General features: G+C 45.2%; 1 protein-coding gene across 2 annotated transcripts in view; it reads right to left on the bottom strand.

Moving 5' to 3' along the window:
- The window catches only part of ERBB2 (erb-b2 receptor tyrosine kinase 2), a 111,689-nt gene extending 97,935 nt beyond the window's left edge, over positions 1 to 13,754 (bottom strand). For both annotated transcript variants that reach the window (XM_083147198.1, XM_083147199.1), the window contains exon 1: positions 13,501 to 13,754. In XM_083147198.1, coding sequence (XP_083003324.1) covers positions 13,501 to 13,567 — 67 coding nt within the window. In that variant the 5' untranslated portion in view covers positions 13,568 to 13,754. The remainder of the gene's footprint in view (positions 1 to 13,500) is intronic.
- Between the last annotated feature and the right edge of the window lie 1,705 nt (positions 13,755 to 15,459).

Below are 15,459 nucleotides of genomic sequence, written 5' to 3'. Positions count from 1 at the left end.
GGAGACAAGCTGTGCAGATACTACTAGGGGATACGGTCACTAGGTCTACAAACATTAGGTCGACACCACTAGGTCGACATGAATGCTCAAAAAAAGAGTGAAAAACCCCATGTCGACCTTTTGACTGTTGACCTTCCCCATGGCAAACTAATGCGTGTCGACCTAATGACTTTGTTGACCTAACCCATGTCGACATTAAGTCATGTCGACCTTCCTGCATGTCGACTTAGTAGTGTCGACCTAATGCTTGTGGACCTAGTTGCTGTCTATCCAATGATCCATACCCCTCACTAAACCCTCACACTAGCACTCTACTGTGTGTACTGGGCTGTCTACAACTGAGCGATTAGAACGCATCCCCGCCCACGGTGCACTCTCACTCAGGCATGTGTGTTATTGTTGCTGATGGGATCTAGTTAATGGGTAACTTCAACCTGACACCGCGCCAAATGACTAGTCCAAAGCGGGAAAGCAGGATAAGGAAGAAAAATCTAAGCTATTTCAATATTAATATCTGTGCAGCAATCTGAAAGATACATTATATTAACTGACATATTACAAAACTTACGTAACTCCCCCATGTTCATATTGAGGGATTTTACACAGGTGTAATATGATCTGCTCATGCTCTGAACAGTATACTAGTAACTACAAGAGCAGACATCAGTGGGAAACGGTTTATCGTGTGTCATACGTGTTGCAGCCAGCAACAATTTGCAGCCTATGTTTTATACAATGATATTGGTTAGTTGTAATTGTTATAATCAATGGTGGGCTATATTAAGTAAAAAGGCATAGTGACTGCTTTGTCAATGTGTTGCAGCAGTGTATGCACATCGGATCCGCCCCTCTTGAGCCGCCTCGGACCTTCCTGGTCGGCTCAAGGTTGGATCGATGCCCGATGATCAGCGCATCTGCTCGGCATTATGACGTGTCGGCGGGTCGAGGGAATGGAGGAACGCCCATCGCCGGAGTATGGACCCCATTAGAAGTAAGGAGAGCCTCATGCCTACCCCTAGAGATAGGCTGCTAAAAAATAACCTCAAACAGACAATGAAGAATCTCTAGAAGGATCAGCAGACCTACAATAAGCCCCAGGAGGCAGCAGTTTCCGACCTGGCAAGTACTACCTAAAGTACTGTGATACCTGACAGTATCAGGCATTAATACAAACTACTGTAGATGATGGCTCAGATTTGCCGGCCGGGAACATTGTACTCCTTTTCACCCCCTTGGAAAACTCCCTGCTCAGTGAGTGGCTGCACATAACTGTCACAGTTTTCAGAGCACCCGGCACGTCACATGTTCCAGGTCAGCCAGCAGGTGCACGAGGAGAGTTCACCAACTGTCACATTGGTGATGTGTTGTAAATGGCAGGCAGCGGTTTTGCCGCATAACTAAGCAACAAATTATAGCACCAATATAATTCTACACATCTACAGGCAATGAGCTTTAATTTGGTACATGATGTATGTGCCCTGCTCACATCATAGAAATTCATAAAAGATGTCCTTCTACTGTTAATATAGAGCCACCATCGAATGACTTTTCACCTGTGCAGCTGCATGCGAGGATATGTGTAAGCGTACACATACCCTCGCATGCAAATGCAGAGATTCGAAGAACCAGTTCCCACAAGGAGAGACTGGGCCAGGGGCGCTTCCCAGGAGTGGTCTTGCCCAGCTGCTGCTGAGGACAGGATGGTCAATCCTGTAAGAATTTATCGAAAAAAGGAAAAAGTATAGCAGCGCTCAAACAATGAAAATAAGAATTGGTGCGGATTGGTTAAACTATTACAATATATTTATTATAAGAAAATACACTTGCTAAAATATAGTTTGGACAGCCAGCAAACAATAAAAACAAATAAAATAGCACACTGGAATTGTGTATTAGTGTAATTCCTCACCAACCAAATAATTTGATGAGTCCTGGAGAGTCCTGTATTATGGGCCCATAAGTTGGTGGAAGAGTTCCCCAAACGGTCACCCAGAGGGAGAATCACTTGTTGCAGATCTTGTGCTTGGAGTGGCCCAGAGTGGCGCAAATAACCAACTCCTGCTGCAAAGTTGTTTTGTTATGAAAGATGGAAAGTATCTCAACCTTCAATGGATGACCCAACAGTTTGTATCCACTTTAGGGAGGGGGCAATTCGTGGTCCAAAATGGGGAAATCAGGACTGCAATCCACAGACACTTGGTGGGGAGGCTGCAATGGTCTCCTTACGCGTTTCACTACGCCTGGTAGCTTTATTCCAGGTAGCTTTATCAAATGCAGAGATTCGTTATAAAGGCTGCAAACATACACAGATGAGCAAACTAGTTTGAATCAGGCCCTGTGTGCCTAGGAACCCTGGGGTGCCCTGGAACAGTTGCAGCAGTGCCTGGGGTTGAAGGTCCAAGATCAACTTCAAGTATTTATGGTCAATGTAAAGGGAAAAACCAGGGCTGGTGGCTTCCAATCCTAAAATACCTGGACAACCAGAAGCGAATCCTGTCCCTCACCATATAACTAATGCTGCCAATACATATGTGAGATATCGCATACAATCCTTCGATTTCAACCACATCTGGACAAAAATCTAATGATTGAATGCATTTTTAATCTTATGTGCTGCACATAATTTCTATCGAATCGCAGGAGCGATCGCATGTGGTTTTTAACCACATGTGATGCTCAAATGCGATCCGCAGGTGGAGGGAACGCTTTTTCATCGGCATTGGGGATGGGGAGAGGGGGCCAGAAGGACCGCTGGTGGCGTGGGAGACGGCGGGCAGAGGGCGGCGTTATGTAGCGCAGGAAGCACTAGCGGGTGGCGGGGGTCTATCAGCAGTGGCAGCAGAAGTGTTTAAAACACTGGGCAGCCCTCTGATTGGCTGAGCTATCTCAGCCAATCAGAGGGCTGCCCAGTGTTTAAACAATTCTGCCGTCACCACTGACTGACCCCTGCCACAGCGCTAGCGCTTCTTGCGCTACATAACGCCGCCCTTTGCCCGCCCTCTTCCAGCACCCGATGTGCCATATCAAGATGGCATGCGACAGCGTGTGCTGCAAAGGGGAAACTTTAGCACCACAAGATGCAATCGGGTTCGATGGAACATCGAATCCGATCGCACATATGTATGGGCAGCATAAGTCTCAAGCTGAGTACACATTACATGATGCTGCACCCATTATTATTTTTCTTCAATTAGAAACTTTTGGCCTAAGGGTGCTGTGATATTTTTGGGGGCACCCTTGCTTAAAAATGTTTGGGGACCACTGATATATATACTTTATTTTAGCAGAAAAACATTGCTACATCAAGCTCATTCAATTATTTTATAGCCAGATTTGTATCTATGAGACTTTGGGCATCTTAGTATGCAAGGCAGACCACACACCAGGACCTGACCTATTTGATGAAATATTTGTTGTCTCTCAGACATACTACAGACTGAAGAGAGTATTCAATCCCGGATTCCAACTGTTGGGATATCCCGATAACAGTCCCGATAACAGTCAACAGCTGACACCATACAGTATAGTGGACATACATTAGGTTGACAGATAGGCTAACACAGGGGTCTTCAACCCATGGCCCGCAGGCCACGAGTGGCCCGCGGAGCTGATCTCAGTGGCCCCCTGCCCGCCATGCACAGGATTTTTTTTTTTTAAGTAAAAGAAAATGCTGCCGAGGGAGGCAGTGTAATGGAGTCCCCTTGGGTGCCGCCTACCCGATTTCCATTGGCTGCAGGCAGGGCAGAGGAGTGGATCCAGCGCGGCTGAGGGAGGAGGAGGCACGTCTGGTCACGAGCTGGGGAGTTGGGACCCGGCGAAGCTGCGGGAGGAGACGCAGCTGGCGGGAGCAGGGGACCCGGCACTGGAACTGCAGGAGGAGGAGGCACAGCTGGCGGAGGGGACCCGGCGAAACTGCAGGAGGAGGCATGGATGGTGGAAGCAGGTGACCCGTCAAAGCTGCAGGATGAGGAGGTACATCTGGCGGGAGCAGGGGACCTGGCAATGCTGCAGGCATTACTGGGGGCATTGTGTGTGGGGCATTACTGGGGGCATTGTGTGTGAGGGGCACTGCTGGGGCATTGTGTGTGAGGGGCACTGCTGGGGCATTGTGTGTGAGGGGCACTGCTGGGGCATTGTGTGAGGGGCACTGCTGGGGCATTGTGTGAGGGGCACTGCTGGGGCATTGTGTGAGGGGCACTGCTGGGGCATTGTGTGAGGGGCACTGCTGGGGCATTGTGTGTGAGGGGCACTGCTGGGGCATTGTGTGTGAGGGGCACTGCTGGGGCATTGTGTGTGAGGGGCACTGCTGGGGCATTGTGTGAGGGGCACTGCTGGGGCATTAGGTGAGGGGCACTGCTGGGGCATCATATGTATAAGCAGGAGTACTGCTGGCATTATGGTCTGTGGCATAATGGGCATCAGTGTGGGGCATAATGTGCAATGGGCATAATTTTGTGTTGATTAATGTGTAATGGGCATCACGGTGCGGCATAATGTGTAATGGGCATTATGGTGTATGACATAATGTACAACAGGTATTACGGTGTGTGGCATAATGCCTAATGGACACTATGGTGTGATGCACAATGTGTATTGGGCATTACGGATAAACAGTGTAACAGTGTATATTGATTTAAGTAGCCTTTCATTGTTTGGGTTTGATCTGTGAGGCATACTATTTCACTGTGTGGGCCTTCATGTTTATATGTCATTGTGCAGCCTTCAGTCAACTTAAGCGTGTGAGGACAATGACCATTCCTGCGGTAACCAATGTCTGGTCATGCAGGTTGCAAAAGAGGTGTCAGGTAATTGTTTTCCTGCTAGTTCACACTCGTTATAATAAGACCACGCCCCTTATAATTAGGTCACACCCATTTTTGGGAGCGCGCCTACGGCGCGTGCAATTTATTCAATATCAAATTATATATGGGGGGGGGGGGCACATATTTTACTGTTTGCACTGGAACCCAAATTGGCTGCTGATAACTATTAGGGTGTGTGTGTGGGGTTATGTGCTGAGTATGGGCGGCTGTGCCAACTATCTATGAAGGACTGTGCTGACGTTATAGGGGAGCTGTGATTCTATGGGGCTGTCCGAAATTCCGTAGACGATTTTAGTGGCCCTCGGGCTTCACTGAATTTTTTTAGGTGGCCCACGCTGTCTTAAAGGTTGAAGACCCCTGGGCTAACAGATACAAATATTAGATATAAAAGGCTAACAGATACAAATATTAGATACAAAAGGCTAACAGATACAAATATTAGACAGATGAAAGGCTGACAGGTACAAAAGGTCAACCTGACAATTGTTGATACATATATTTAACACAAGTATTTTTCAACTTTTTCATCATTTACCATCCACACAGACTACGAGTAGGAATAGTACTGGGAAGAGTAACCTGAGCCAAGCGCAGCAAGGCACCCTGCATAAAGCGTGGTGTGTAAAGTCAGCCTGCATTACTTCTGCTTAGATATGGTTACATATACAAAATCATTCACACCCCAAAATATAATAAAAAATTGTCTCAACCATTTTTGTCTACCATTTCCGTTTTGACCATTTGAACCTGTCGAACTTTTATACTGTGTACTTTTGGCGAGTAAACCTGTTAACGATGTTGACCTAATGCATGTCGGCCATTTTGTCTCAACCTATTGACTGTTGACCTATTCATTGTCGGTCTTTTGACCCACACCTGTGGTGGGGACTTATGCCACTTTAGCAGAACCTCTGATGGCCTCTCTCTCTGACAGCTCTCTGCAAATCTACTGAAGTTCTTGCTTCATCTTCACCTGAAGTTGTAAAAGCCGTACCAAAAGGTGCCGCGAAGCTAATAAGGTACTGTATAGTCATCTATTTTAACTCAACTGTGTTCTAATGGCCCAAGTAAAGGTCACTACATACTGAAATGTTGTATTCTTTGTGGAGGAATGTTTACCAAATAAAGCATTTCATGGTTCAGCTGTAAGGCATCTTATTATACACTGTTTTCTTTCTGTGACTTTTGAAAAATATTATTGCAGAATTTTTGTTAAATCAAACATAACAAAGCTAAAAAAAGCAAACCGTTTTTTGGGCTTGATTACATATGATAAAGATACAATTGAAAGCAAGCAATTATATATATTTAAAAGGATGGAGAATTAAGAGACAATACAAGCTTCAGCATATTTCTCTTATGCTATACACACTGGGCGACTATGCTTTATTCACTGTGGGGAAAGTCGCTCAGTGCATACACACTGAGTGGCTTTCCCCCTGCCCGGCGTCGATGGAGGGGGGAGGATGGTGTTGCATAGCGGAGCGCAATGCAAAGCCGTCCTGAAAGCCGCTCATCTACTGGTATAACCAGCAGATGAACGGCTTTCCCAGCGATGTCGCGGGAGCGCGCAGCAGCGCTCATCACCTCCTGTTTTGAGCGACTTTCAGTTCAAAGTCGCTCAAAACAGAGCTGATGCCGGGTCCGACCTTGAATTTTGGTGGAAAAGGGATATTCTGTATATGATTAAACAGCAAAGACTTCAAATATAACTTTACTGTTTAGGGTGACTACCATTTGGATGACTAAAACATGGACTTGTAAATGATTTCTGCTTGCCATCTCAGGAGGGTGCATACAAAAATATGAGCTCTCAAGGTGTTTCTTCCCATTGGCAGCAACAGCTGAATTGCTCCAGCATGTGCCCATTACTTACAGTCACACACACATAACAAAAACAGCAAAAAAAACAGTTGAATCGTTACCTTATAATTGCTAAATAAAAAACAATATGACATCTCACAAAACAATATATGCAGAATAAATAGCAGCAATTGGAAATGACAGTATCCATCATCTTTAGTGCTTTCTGCATTAGAGTGGTGTTAATGTTAAAATAACACACCCAGAAAGGGATTATCTACTTTAGTGGCCCAGCAAGCCATTATATGAGTGCTTGAACATTGTGGATGCTTGTACTGAGGAATGCTTTGAGCTATATATAAAAAAAAAAGTTGTTTCTTATAATACTACCCATTTTAAAACAGGTACTACATTCATTACACATCTTTATAGTGAGCAGGTATAAATGCCCCACCCATCTTGACTGCTGTGGGGAAAGCATTGCTCCTCCTTCTATATAATACAATAATAACACAGGATGACGGGAAAGAAAAACATCAAAATCCTAACTGGTCCAAAAGGGTGCAAATCTCTGAGGTATTCATTTGTGCCTCTACTGTTATGGTACTACAAGGGCCAGCATGGCCAGCTACTGGGACTTGTAGCTCTGCAACAGCTGGAGAGCTGCAGGTTACCTAGATGTCTGTCATAGATATACCTTAAGGTTTAATGCATATATACGGACACCAATCAATTCCCTCAGTACCTTACTGTCCCAGGACTCTGGCCTCTTTGAAATATTTCTGTATCTAAGCTCAAAGTCGAACAATAAACTATAATCAACAGCATAATAACTGTCATTGCAACCGGGTATGGGTAAAAACCGTATAGGACCCTGGAATGACAGACCGGACAGGCTCCATTCATCAATATCTGTCATTCTGGAGCTTGTATTGTCCGGTCTGGGGGGGTGCATGTCTGTGGGTGTCCTGTCTGGTGGGGCTGCTTTGATACATGTCACCAGGGAGAGGAGAAGGGGGAGAGTACAGCCTCCATGCATGGTCCAGGCATGTAATAATAACTGGAATGGTCCGGACCGCACGTGGAGGCTGTAATCTTCCCTTCCCCATGTCCCTGGCGAAAGCCATCACATGCATCCCCCTGGACAAGACACCCCCCGGAGTGGACACCCCCCGGACACTACAATCTCCGGAATGCAGAGTTTGATGTCCGGTCCGGTGTTCTGGGGTCTTGTCCGGGTCTGTTTTTTACTTAGTCCCCATTGCAACCTGCCTCACACCAAAGCTTTAAGCTACCAGGATGGTAAAAACACCAAATATTATAAAATCATACTTTTTACCATCTTCTCTTTCACCCACTTTACAATGTTACAGTAAATTTCCTCAGAGAAAGCAGTGTGAAAATTTAGCAGTGCACGTTCGCCATCAGGATGTCTTGCAGGACTCCCACCTAATTGGACTGAGCTCTAAAGCACACAATATACATATATTGAAATTGTTACCACTTCCTCCCCACTCCTCCCTGGATTATTCCAGCTCGTTCCTCAACACAATCTTTTTCCTCTTCAGACACCAACCAAATACTCCCCAAACTGGCCTCCAAAAAAAAAAATTCTAACTAATGTCGTGCAGCGCCTGATGCCACCCTCGTAAGCCCTGACCTTAACCTGACAATCTGCCCATGAACCAAGTGATTTGTGTGCAGTACACAAGACTACTACAATAATACTTTGTATGTCTAAGCATTGTGCGTGTGCGAGCGTAGATAAGTGTGCAGTGAATTAGTCATATAAACAGAAACTAGAACTTGGATTTATTCACACAAACACTGACAGTTATTTTAATTCCTGGTGGGATTTTAGGAACAGTGATCCTTAAAGTGAGTGAACCTCCTGGACCAGAGGTTCCCAATCTTTTTTGATTCACGGCACCCTAGAGAATCAGAATTTTTTTTCACGGCACCCCTAGGTCCCAAAAAAAATAATTAGATTGGGTTTCTATACGATTCTTAGCAGCAGTTATGTGGTAAAGGGCATGATTTGCTTCTGTTTGTACACATTCTATGATTGGCAGCCACCAGCACTGGTTTTGCTCCTAAATAATTAACCATTAATAATTTGAGTTGGTCCTGGACCACCAAGCCGCGGCACCCCTGCAAGTGTCCCGAGGCACCCCAGGGAGCCACGGCACACAGTTTGGGAACCACTGTCCTGGACACAATGGATGCAGCAATTCTGTGTGCTGAACCAAAGTTCACGATAACGCTGCCTAACAATTCACTAGAAAGTAATCAATGGGACATAATGGACTTTAGTCACAAAATAATCGCTGCCTATTTTTTAACATGCACCATAGCAAATAAACTATGGGCCTGACTCAGACTTGATCGCTTAATTTCAGCGGCAAGCGATCAGGTAAACGCCGTCCTGCTAGAGTGAAATCCTTCCATGCAAATTAATGTGATGTGATCGCTGTGCGAATATATGTGTTTTTGGCTGCAAATCAATTTGCAGCGGTGCGAATATGTCCAAAGCCATTCGTAAGCTGATCACAGGCTCTGAGTAGCCCTGGCGGCTGCGATTAATTCAGCCTGTTTAAGGCCAGAGCTGACATACCCTCCCCTAAACCGCTGGGGCATGCCGGCGTTTTCCAGAATGACCCCCACAGTTTGCTAAAATGTGTGCAGCCGAATACAAACCTACATGTGACTTTTTTATTATGTCTCGCTGGCAGTAATTTAGTATAGCTCTGTGGTTTTATGTTTTAGTATTGCAAGTTGCATACAGAATACAGATATACAGAAGTTAACCTTTTATTTTACTGTACATTTTATGTTGTTATTATATAGATGTCTGTTTGTTTTTTTGCATGGAAATCCCACCATATTTTGCAATCTGGAACAATGATTAGTATATAATTTACTGTGATCAACAGCAAAAATGTGTCTTATATTCTAGTCCCTTTGGAGTGTTTTTTTTTTTTTTACTTTCTCTCGTTTTACACTTTCAGAGAACTTCCAGCTGGTGGTATGGTGAGTAGACTATGATGACATGACAATATTTGTTACTTGTATTAAACAAAGCACAGATGTTCTTCACCTCAGGAACTATAGAAAGCATACAATGAGCAGTAATGTATATTAGGAGAAAAGAAGGAACATCTAATGAAATATTGGGTAGCCAAATGTAACCGTGTGTGTGGTATTTTAACACTCACTGCACATATAAGATGCACAGATTGGGGTATATACAATGCGGGCCGCGAGCCCCTGCCGGCGAGCTGTACAGCGACCAGTGCTGATAGCTCACCGTCAGTGTATTCAATGGCCTCCGCTTCACTCACTGTTTCCACCTCGTCTGTTCTCTGAGGCGAGGTGGAAATGGCAATTGCAGTCAGCAAAACAGTGGGGCTTGCCACACAAAATGCAGTGGGCATTTGTGGCAAACCTCGCCATTTAAGGGCATCCTTGACGTCCTCTGCAAATCAGTGAATACGGTGAGGGGGAGTTAGACGGCGAGGATGGTTTTTCCTCGCCAAAAAAAGCCATCCTCGCCATACAAATCCCCCTCGTTGAAGCACTGAATATACCCCATTGACGTACACTATGCACAGTACTTATAAAGGAAGGTACTGTACAAATACACAAATGATAAATATGCGGTACATGTACGTCTTAATCCTTGTAAATAACCTGTGTCTGTTTAATGGGAACCTATTGTTATGAATAGATGTAATATGCTGGTCCTTTAAAAAATAAGGAATAATAGTGTGTGCAGCAGGCAGGACACGACATGTGTTTACATCTAGTAAAGATGTCCAGAGGAGAGGCTGTAAGCTGAGCTGGGAGGGAGGTGGATCTTCAGCAATTTACTTTCGGTGTCAGCGTGCATAGGAAGTTTGTACAGTGTGCATGTTTACCAGTTAAAGTCAACATGAGTAGTCTCTGATGATACGCAAACTAACATCATGCTTGTTTCCCTTCAGTTTTTATGTGCTATACCTTGTACAAGCAAATGACAGCAACATAACACAGTTAATACAATATGAAAATCTATTTTTCTAATACTGATACAAGATCACCTACATCTCACCACCTGCACATTTCATTACACAGAGGCGGAACTTGCAGGTGGTGAGCCCAGGTGCAAAAAAATAATTTGGCCCCCCTTCACTATATGCACATGGCAGTGGGTGACAGGGAAAGGCAGAGGGGATACAGTCACTAGGTCTACAAGCATTAGGTCAACACCACTAGGTTGACATGCATTAAGGTCAACATGCCTGAAGATCGACATGGGTTAGGTTGACAGGTCATTAGGTCGACATATACATTAGGTCGACACACACATTAGGTCGACATGGGGAAGGTCTACAGTCAAAAAAAATTTCACTTTTTTTTGAGCCATGGCTGACAGGCAGTATTTCATGCCCTACCATCCACTAGGGCCTTGATGGCTAACCTTGACACTCCAGCTGTTGTTGAACTACACATTCCAGCATACTCTGCATCAGATTTAGCATGGCCAAATATCAAAACTGAAGCAGAGCATGCTGGGACGTGTAGTTCAACAACATCTGGAATGTCAAGGTTAGCCATCAAGGCACCAGGGCATGGTGGGATAATAAAATAGTGTGTGTAGTAAGGCACCGTGCCCAAAGCATGTTGATCTTCAGTCATGTTGACCTAGTGCTTGTCTGCCTAGTTGCTGTCTATTCAATGATCCATACCCAGGCAGAGTGTGGCAGGGAAAAACAGAGAGTGACATGAAGAGGGTGACAGGGGCAGCAGTGGGCCTCTTAGTCCTCAGGGGCCCCTATGCACTGCACCTGCTGCACCAATGATAGTTCTGCCTCTGTCATTACATCCAATTATATGAGACATCAGGACACACACATCTCCTATTCTCTTAAATACACTTATCAGGCCTATACCACTAACCTACTAATACAGAAACATAGAAACACAGAATTAGAACCATTCTGCCCATCTAGTCTGCCCTTTTTTAAACCATATTGTTACCTTTAAACCCAATTTGAGCCTTACTTCTTTGTAAGGATGTCCTTATGCCTATACCATGCATGTTTAAATTGTTCTACTGTCCTAGCCTCTACCACCTCTCATGGGAGGATATTCCACTTGTCCACTTTTCTGTGAAGTAATTTTTCCTCAGATTTCCCCTGAATCTCCCTTAAGGTCCATACACACCGGGCGACTATGCCCAGCGTATATGGTTCATCGCTGCGGGGAAAGTCGCTCAGTGCATACACATTGAGCGGCTTTTCCCCTGCCCGGCGCAGATGAGCGGCTTTCCCGTCAAAGTTGCGGGAGCGCGCAGCAGCGCTCACCACTCATCGCCGGGTCATACACACTGGGCGGCTTTTAGCTGAAAGCCGCTCAAACCTGCTATTTTGAGCGACTTTCAGCTCAAAGTCGCCCAGTGTGTATGGGCCTTTACTCAAACATCATATCCTATGATTAACCCCGGTACACACTGCGATTCCTGGCAATATAGTTAACTGTGCCAGTGGTGCCGTGGAAGAACAGAATGGTACATACACACTGACCAATAGTATTTAGGGTATCGGTCAGCGATGTCCGTCCGTCCGTCCCCCCCCCCGTCCCTCCACTCCATACAAGCAGGGTCTGACAATATTGTCAGGTTTAGGGACAGGGAGGGGGGGCATTCGCGATGGGCGAGAGCGCGCTTTGTTAACGATATTGAGCATACACACTGACGGATGTCCATGAAATATAACATTTACCTTCTAATACATAGACGTCATGGGCGGGATGTAGAAACCTTGCATAGTACATCCCACCCCACATCGCATCTATACTAATTGCATATGTACTAATATATACGATTAGTATCGCAAAGGATAGCTCTCTCAATAAGATCTCCCAATAAGAGCGTGCCCTTTGCCGGTCCCTGGACTTTTGAGTTTCTGACCTGGGAGTCTATCTGCACATGCGCAGAAGGATACATCAGCCACAGGGGATGCAAACTGTAGTGTCTTTACCAGTGACCTCCACATACACAGACATCAGGTCCCATACCACTACACTCTTCTACAGTACAACGTGTGTGTATTGCACTGCAAATGCTCTGGGTGGTGGGACGTTTGCAGGTAGGATAAGTCTGGCTAGGGCATATCAATGGATTTGGGGTCTATGCAGAATTGGGCATACATGTCATTAATAATTATGCCTGTTTTAAGTCAGATCTTTTGCACCAAGTATATGGGATATCAAACTAGGCTATGGATGGAGGCGGCCTAGTAGCTGAGATGCGTAGCACTCAGCATATCGGTGAATGTGTGCGTTTAGTTCTTCCATGAAATATGGGTATTGGTCCCACTGTCTCCTTATAGACAGCCATTAGGACATCTCCCACCTTGCCCTAATCCAAACACATGGCTGCATATGGGGAAGCTGATTTCCTAAAGGGTCCACAACCCACAGCTTCTCTGTAATAAATCCAAACACTATGCTCAGACTGTGGCCATAAATAAATAGCAGGACAGGTAAGTAGCTCTCCCATGTCACCTGCATCAGTCACTTCCTCCTAATGCAGACTCTACTTTCTCTCAAAGTACCTACCTGACCGAGTCACCACACTGTAAGTCACACCACTATAATGTCATTAGAGAACATTCCTGGTATAAACCATATGAAGGGCCCTGAATCCCCCTCTGCACCCTACAGAAGAGCTTGCCAACAATCTCAGCATTTGCACTGACAACTACATACAAATACAAAACCTTCAGCTCGTCTATTGTGGCCCATGGAGAGACGAGCCTACAATATAACACAGCATGGCACCAATCCAGCCTTTCTTGTACATTCAGGATCCCGAGCACCCTGCCAGGCTCACCTTCTCCGCAGAGACCACGATGCTCAAGGAGGGCACAGAGCCCCCAAATCAATGGTAGCAGCTTCATCCCTTCACTGCACCCTAAGTCCCATACTGAGCAGCTTGAGCCTCCTCCTTATCCCGATGCCACTGGCTTTCGTCTCTAGTTCTTCTTCTCTCCCTGCAAAACTTGCAGCAACTTCACGGGTTGTTCTGCTTCATTCCTGCACTACACTTCCTGCAGGGAGGGGAGGGAGAGGCGGGGGCCACCGACAGCTACTTACATTACACATGCCCTACATAGGAGTGGCAGCAGCAGCACTCAGAGCCCCACGCTGGCAGCCGACTGCTCTGCTTCACAAGAAAAGTCAATTTTACCTGACATTACTAATATAAGTTGGCTTCTTATTCGGCCAGCTTCTTTTATTCACTTCTTATTCGTGATCCAGCTGCTTATTCTCTTCTTATTCGTGATCCAGCTTCTTATTCAGAAAATATTAATAGTAAAACAATTACTTTAAGCAGGATCATTAAATTATTATTGTATAAACAATAAACTATCCATGACACAAATCTCAATTGTATTTTGCCTGTGCCAATGCTATTTTCGTCATGAAATAGTCTGGCAAAGAGCCAGAGGTCCCAGATTTCACAATTTTTAATAAGTAGCTGGTGTCCTGCAAGGGTTAAACAGTGTTGATCAAACAGTATGACGCTTGAAAACCACACAGGGGGGTCACTTACATATTTACATATGACCCACTTGCAATTGACTTTGACCAACAAGGATTTGGTCAGAAATAGTGGGCATAGGTACCAGATTTCATCTTTCTGAATAAGAAGCCGGTGTCCTGCAAGGGTTAACAAGCGTTGGTCAAACGATATGACACTTGAAACCCACACAGGGGGGGTCACTTACATATGACCCACTTGCAATTTCTTTTGACCAACAAGGATTTGGGCAGAAAAAGGGCACTAAAGTGGGCATAGGTCCCAGATTTCATCATTTTGAATACGCAGCTGGTGTCCTGCAAGGGTTAAACAGTCTAGGTCGACAGTCAAAAGGTCGACATGTGGAAAGGTTGACATGGGAAAATGTCAACATGGGTTTAGGTCAACATGGGTTTAGGTCGACAGGTCAACAAAAGCATTAGGTCGACAGTGTCTAGGGCGACAGTCAAAAAGTCAACAGTTTTTTCACTGTTTTTTTACCCGAATGTCGACACAGGCGACATGAACACCGTTTACAGTGCACCGCATCCCCTCGCATCGCTCGCTTCACTTGCAATGCTTCGGGCATGGTGCCTTGCTGAGCTTGGCACACTATTTTATTCTCCCACCACGCACTAGTGAATGGTAGGTCATGAAATACCACCTGTCGGCACATGTCGGCTCAAAAAACAGTGAAAAACCCCATGTCAACCTATACACTAACGACCTAAAGCTTGTGTCGACCTAATGACCTGTCGACCTAAACCCATGTCGACCTAACGGTGTCGACCTAATTATTTTCGACCAACTTGCTGTAGACCCAATGACCGTATTCCCCTTTTTTAATACTGTAAGTAGCTGGTGTCCTGCAAGGGTTAAACAGCGTTGGTCAAAAAATATTACACTTGAAACCCACACAGGGAGGGTCACTTACATATCACCCACTTGCAATTTGAAATTTTTTGGTGGGTGATATGTAAGTGACCCCCCTGTGTGGGTTTCAAGTGTCACCTCTTTTGACCAACGCTGCTTAACCCTCACAGGACACCAGTTACTTATTTAAAATTATGAAATGTGGTACTTATGCCCATTTTATAAAGCATATTTCTGTCCAAATCCTTGTTGGTCAAAGTAATTTGCATGTGGATCATATGTATGTGACCCCCTTGTGTGGGTTTCAAGTGTAATCATTTTTTATCACTGCTGTTTAACCCTTGCAGGACACCAGCTTCTTATTCAAAAAGATGAAATCTGGGACCCATGCCCATT

This window comes from Crinia signifera, chromosome 6, assembly GCF_055691185.1.
Source record: "Crinia signifera chromosome 6, ASM5569118v1, whole genome shotgun sequence".
Taxonomy (NCBI): Eukaryota; Metazoa; Chordata; class Amphibia; order Anura; family Myobatrachidae; genus Crinia; species Crinia signifera.
Note: the sequence above shows the minus strand (reverse complement) of the source record. Positions and strands in the feature narration are given on the sequence as shown.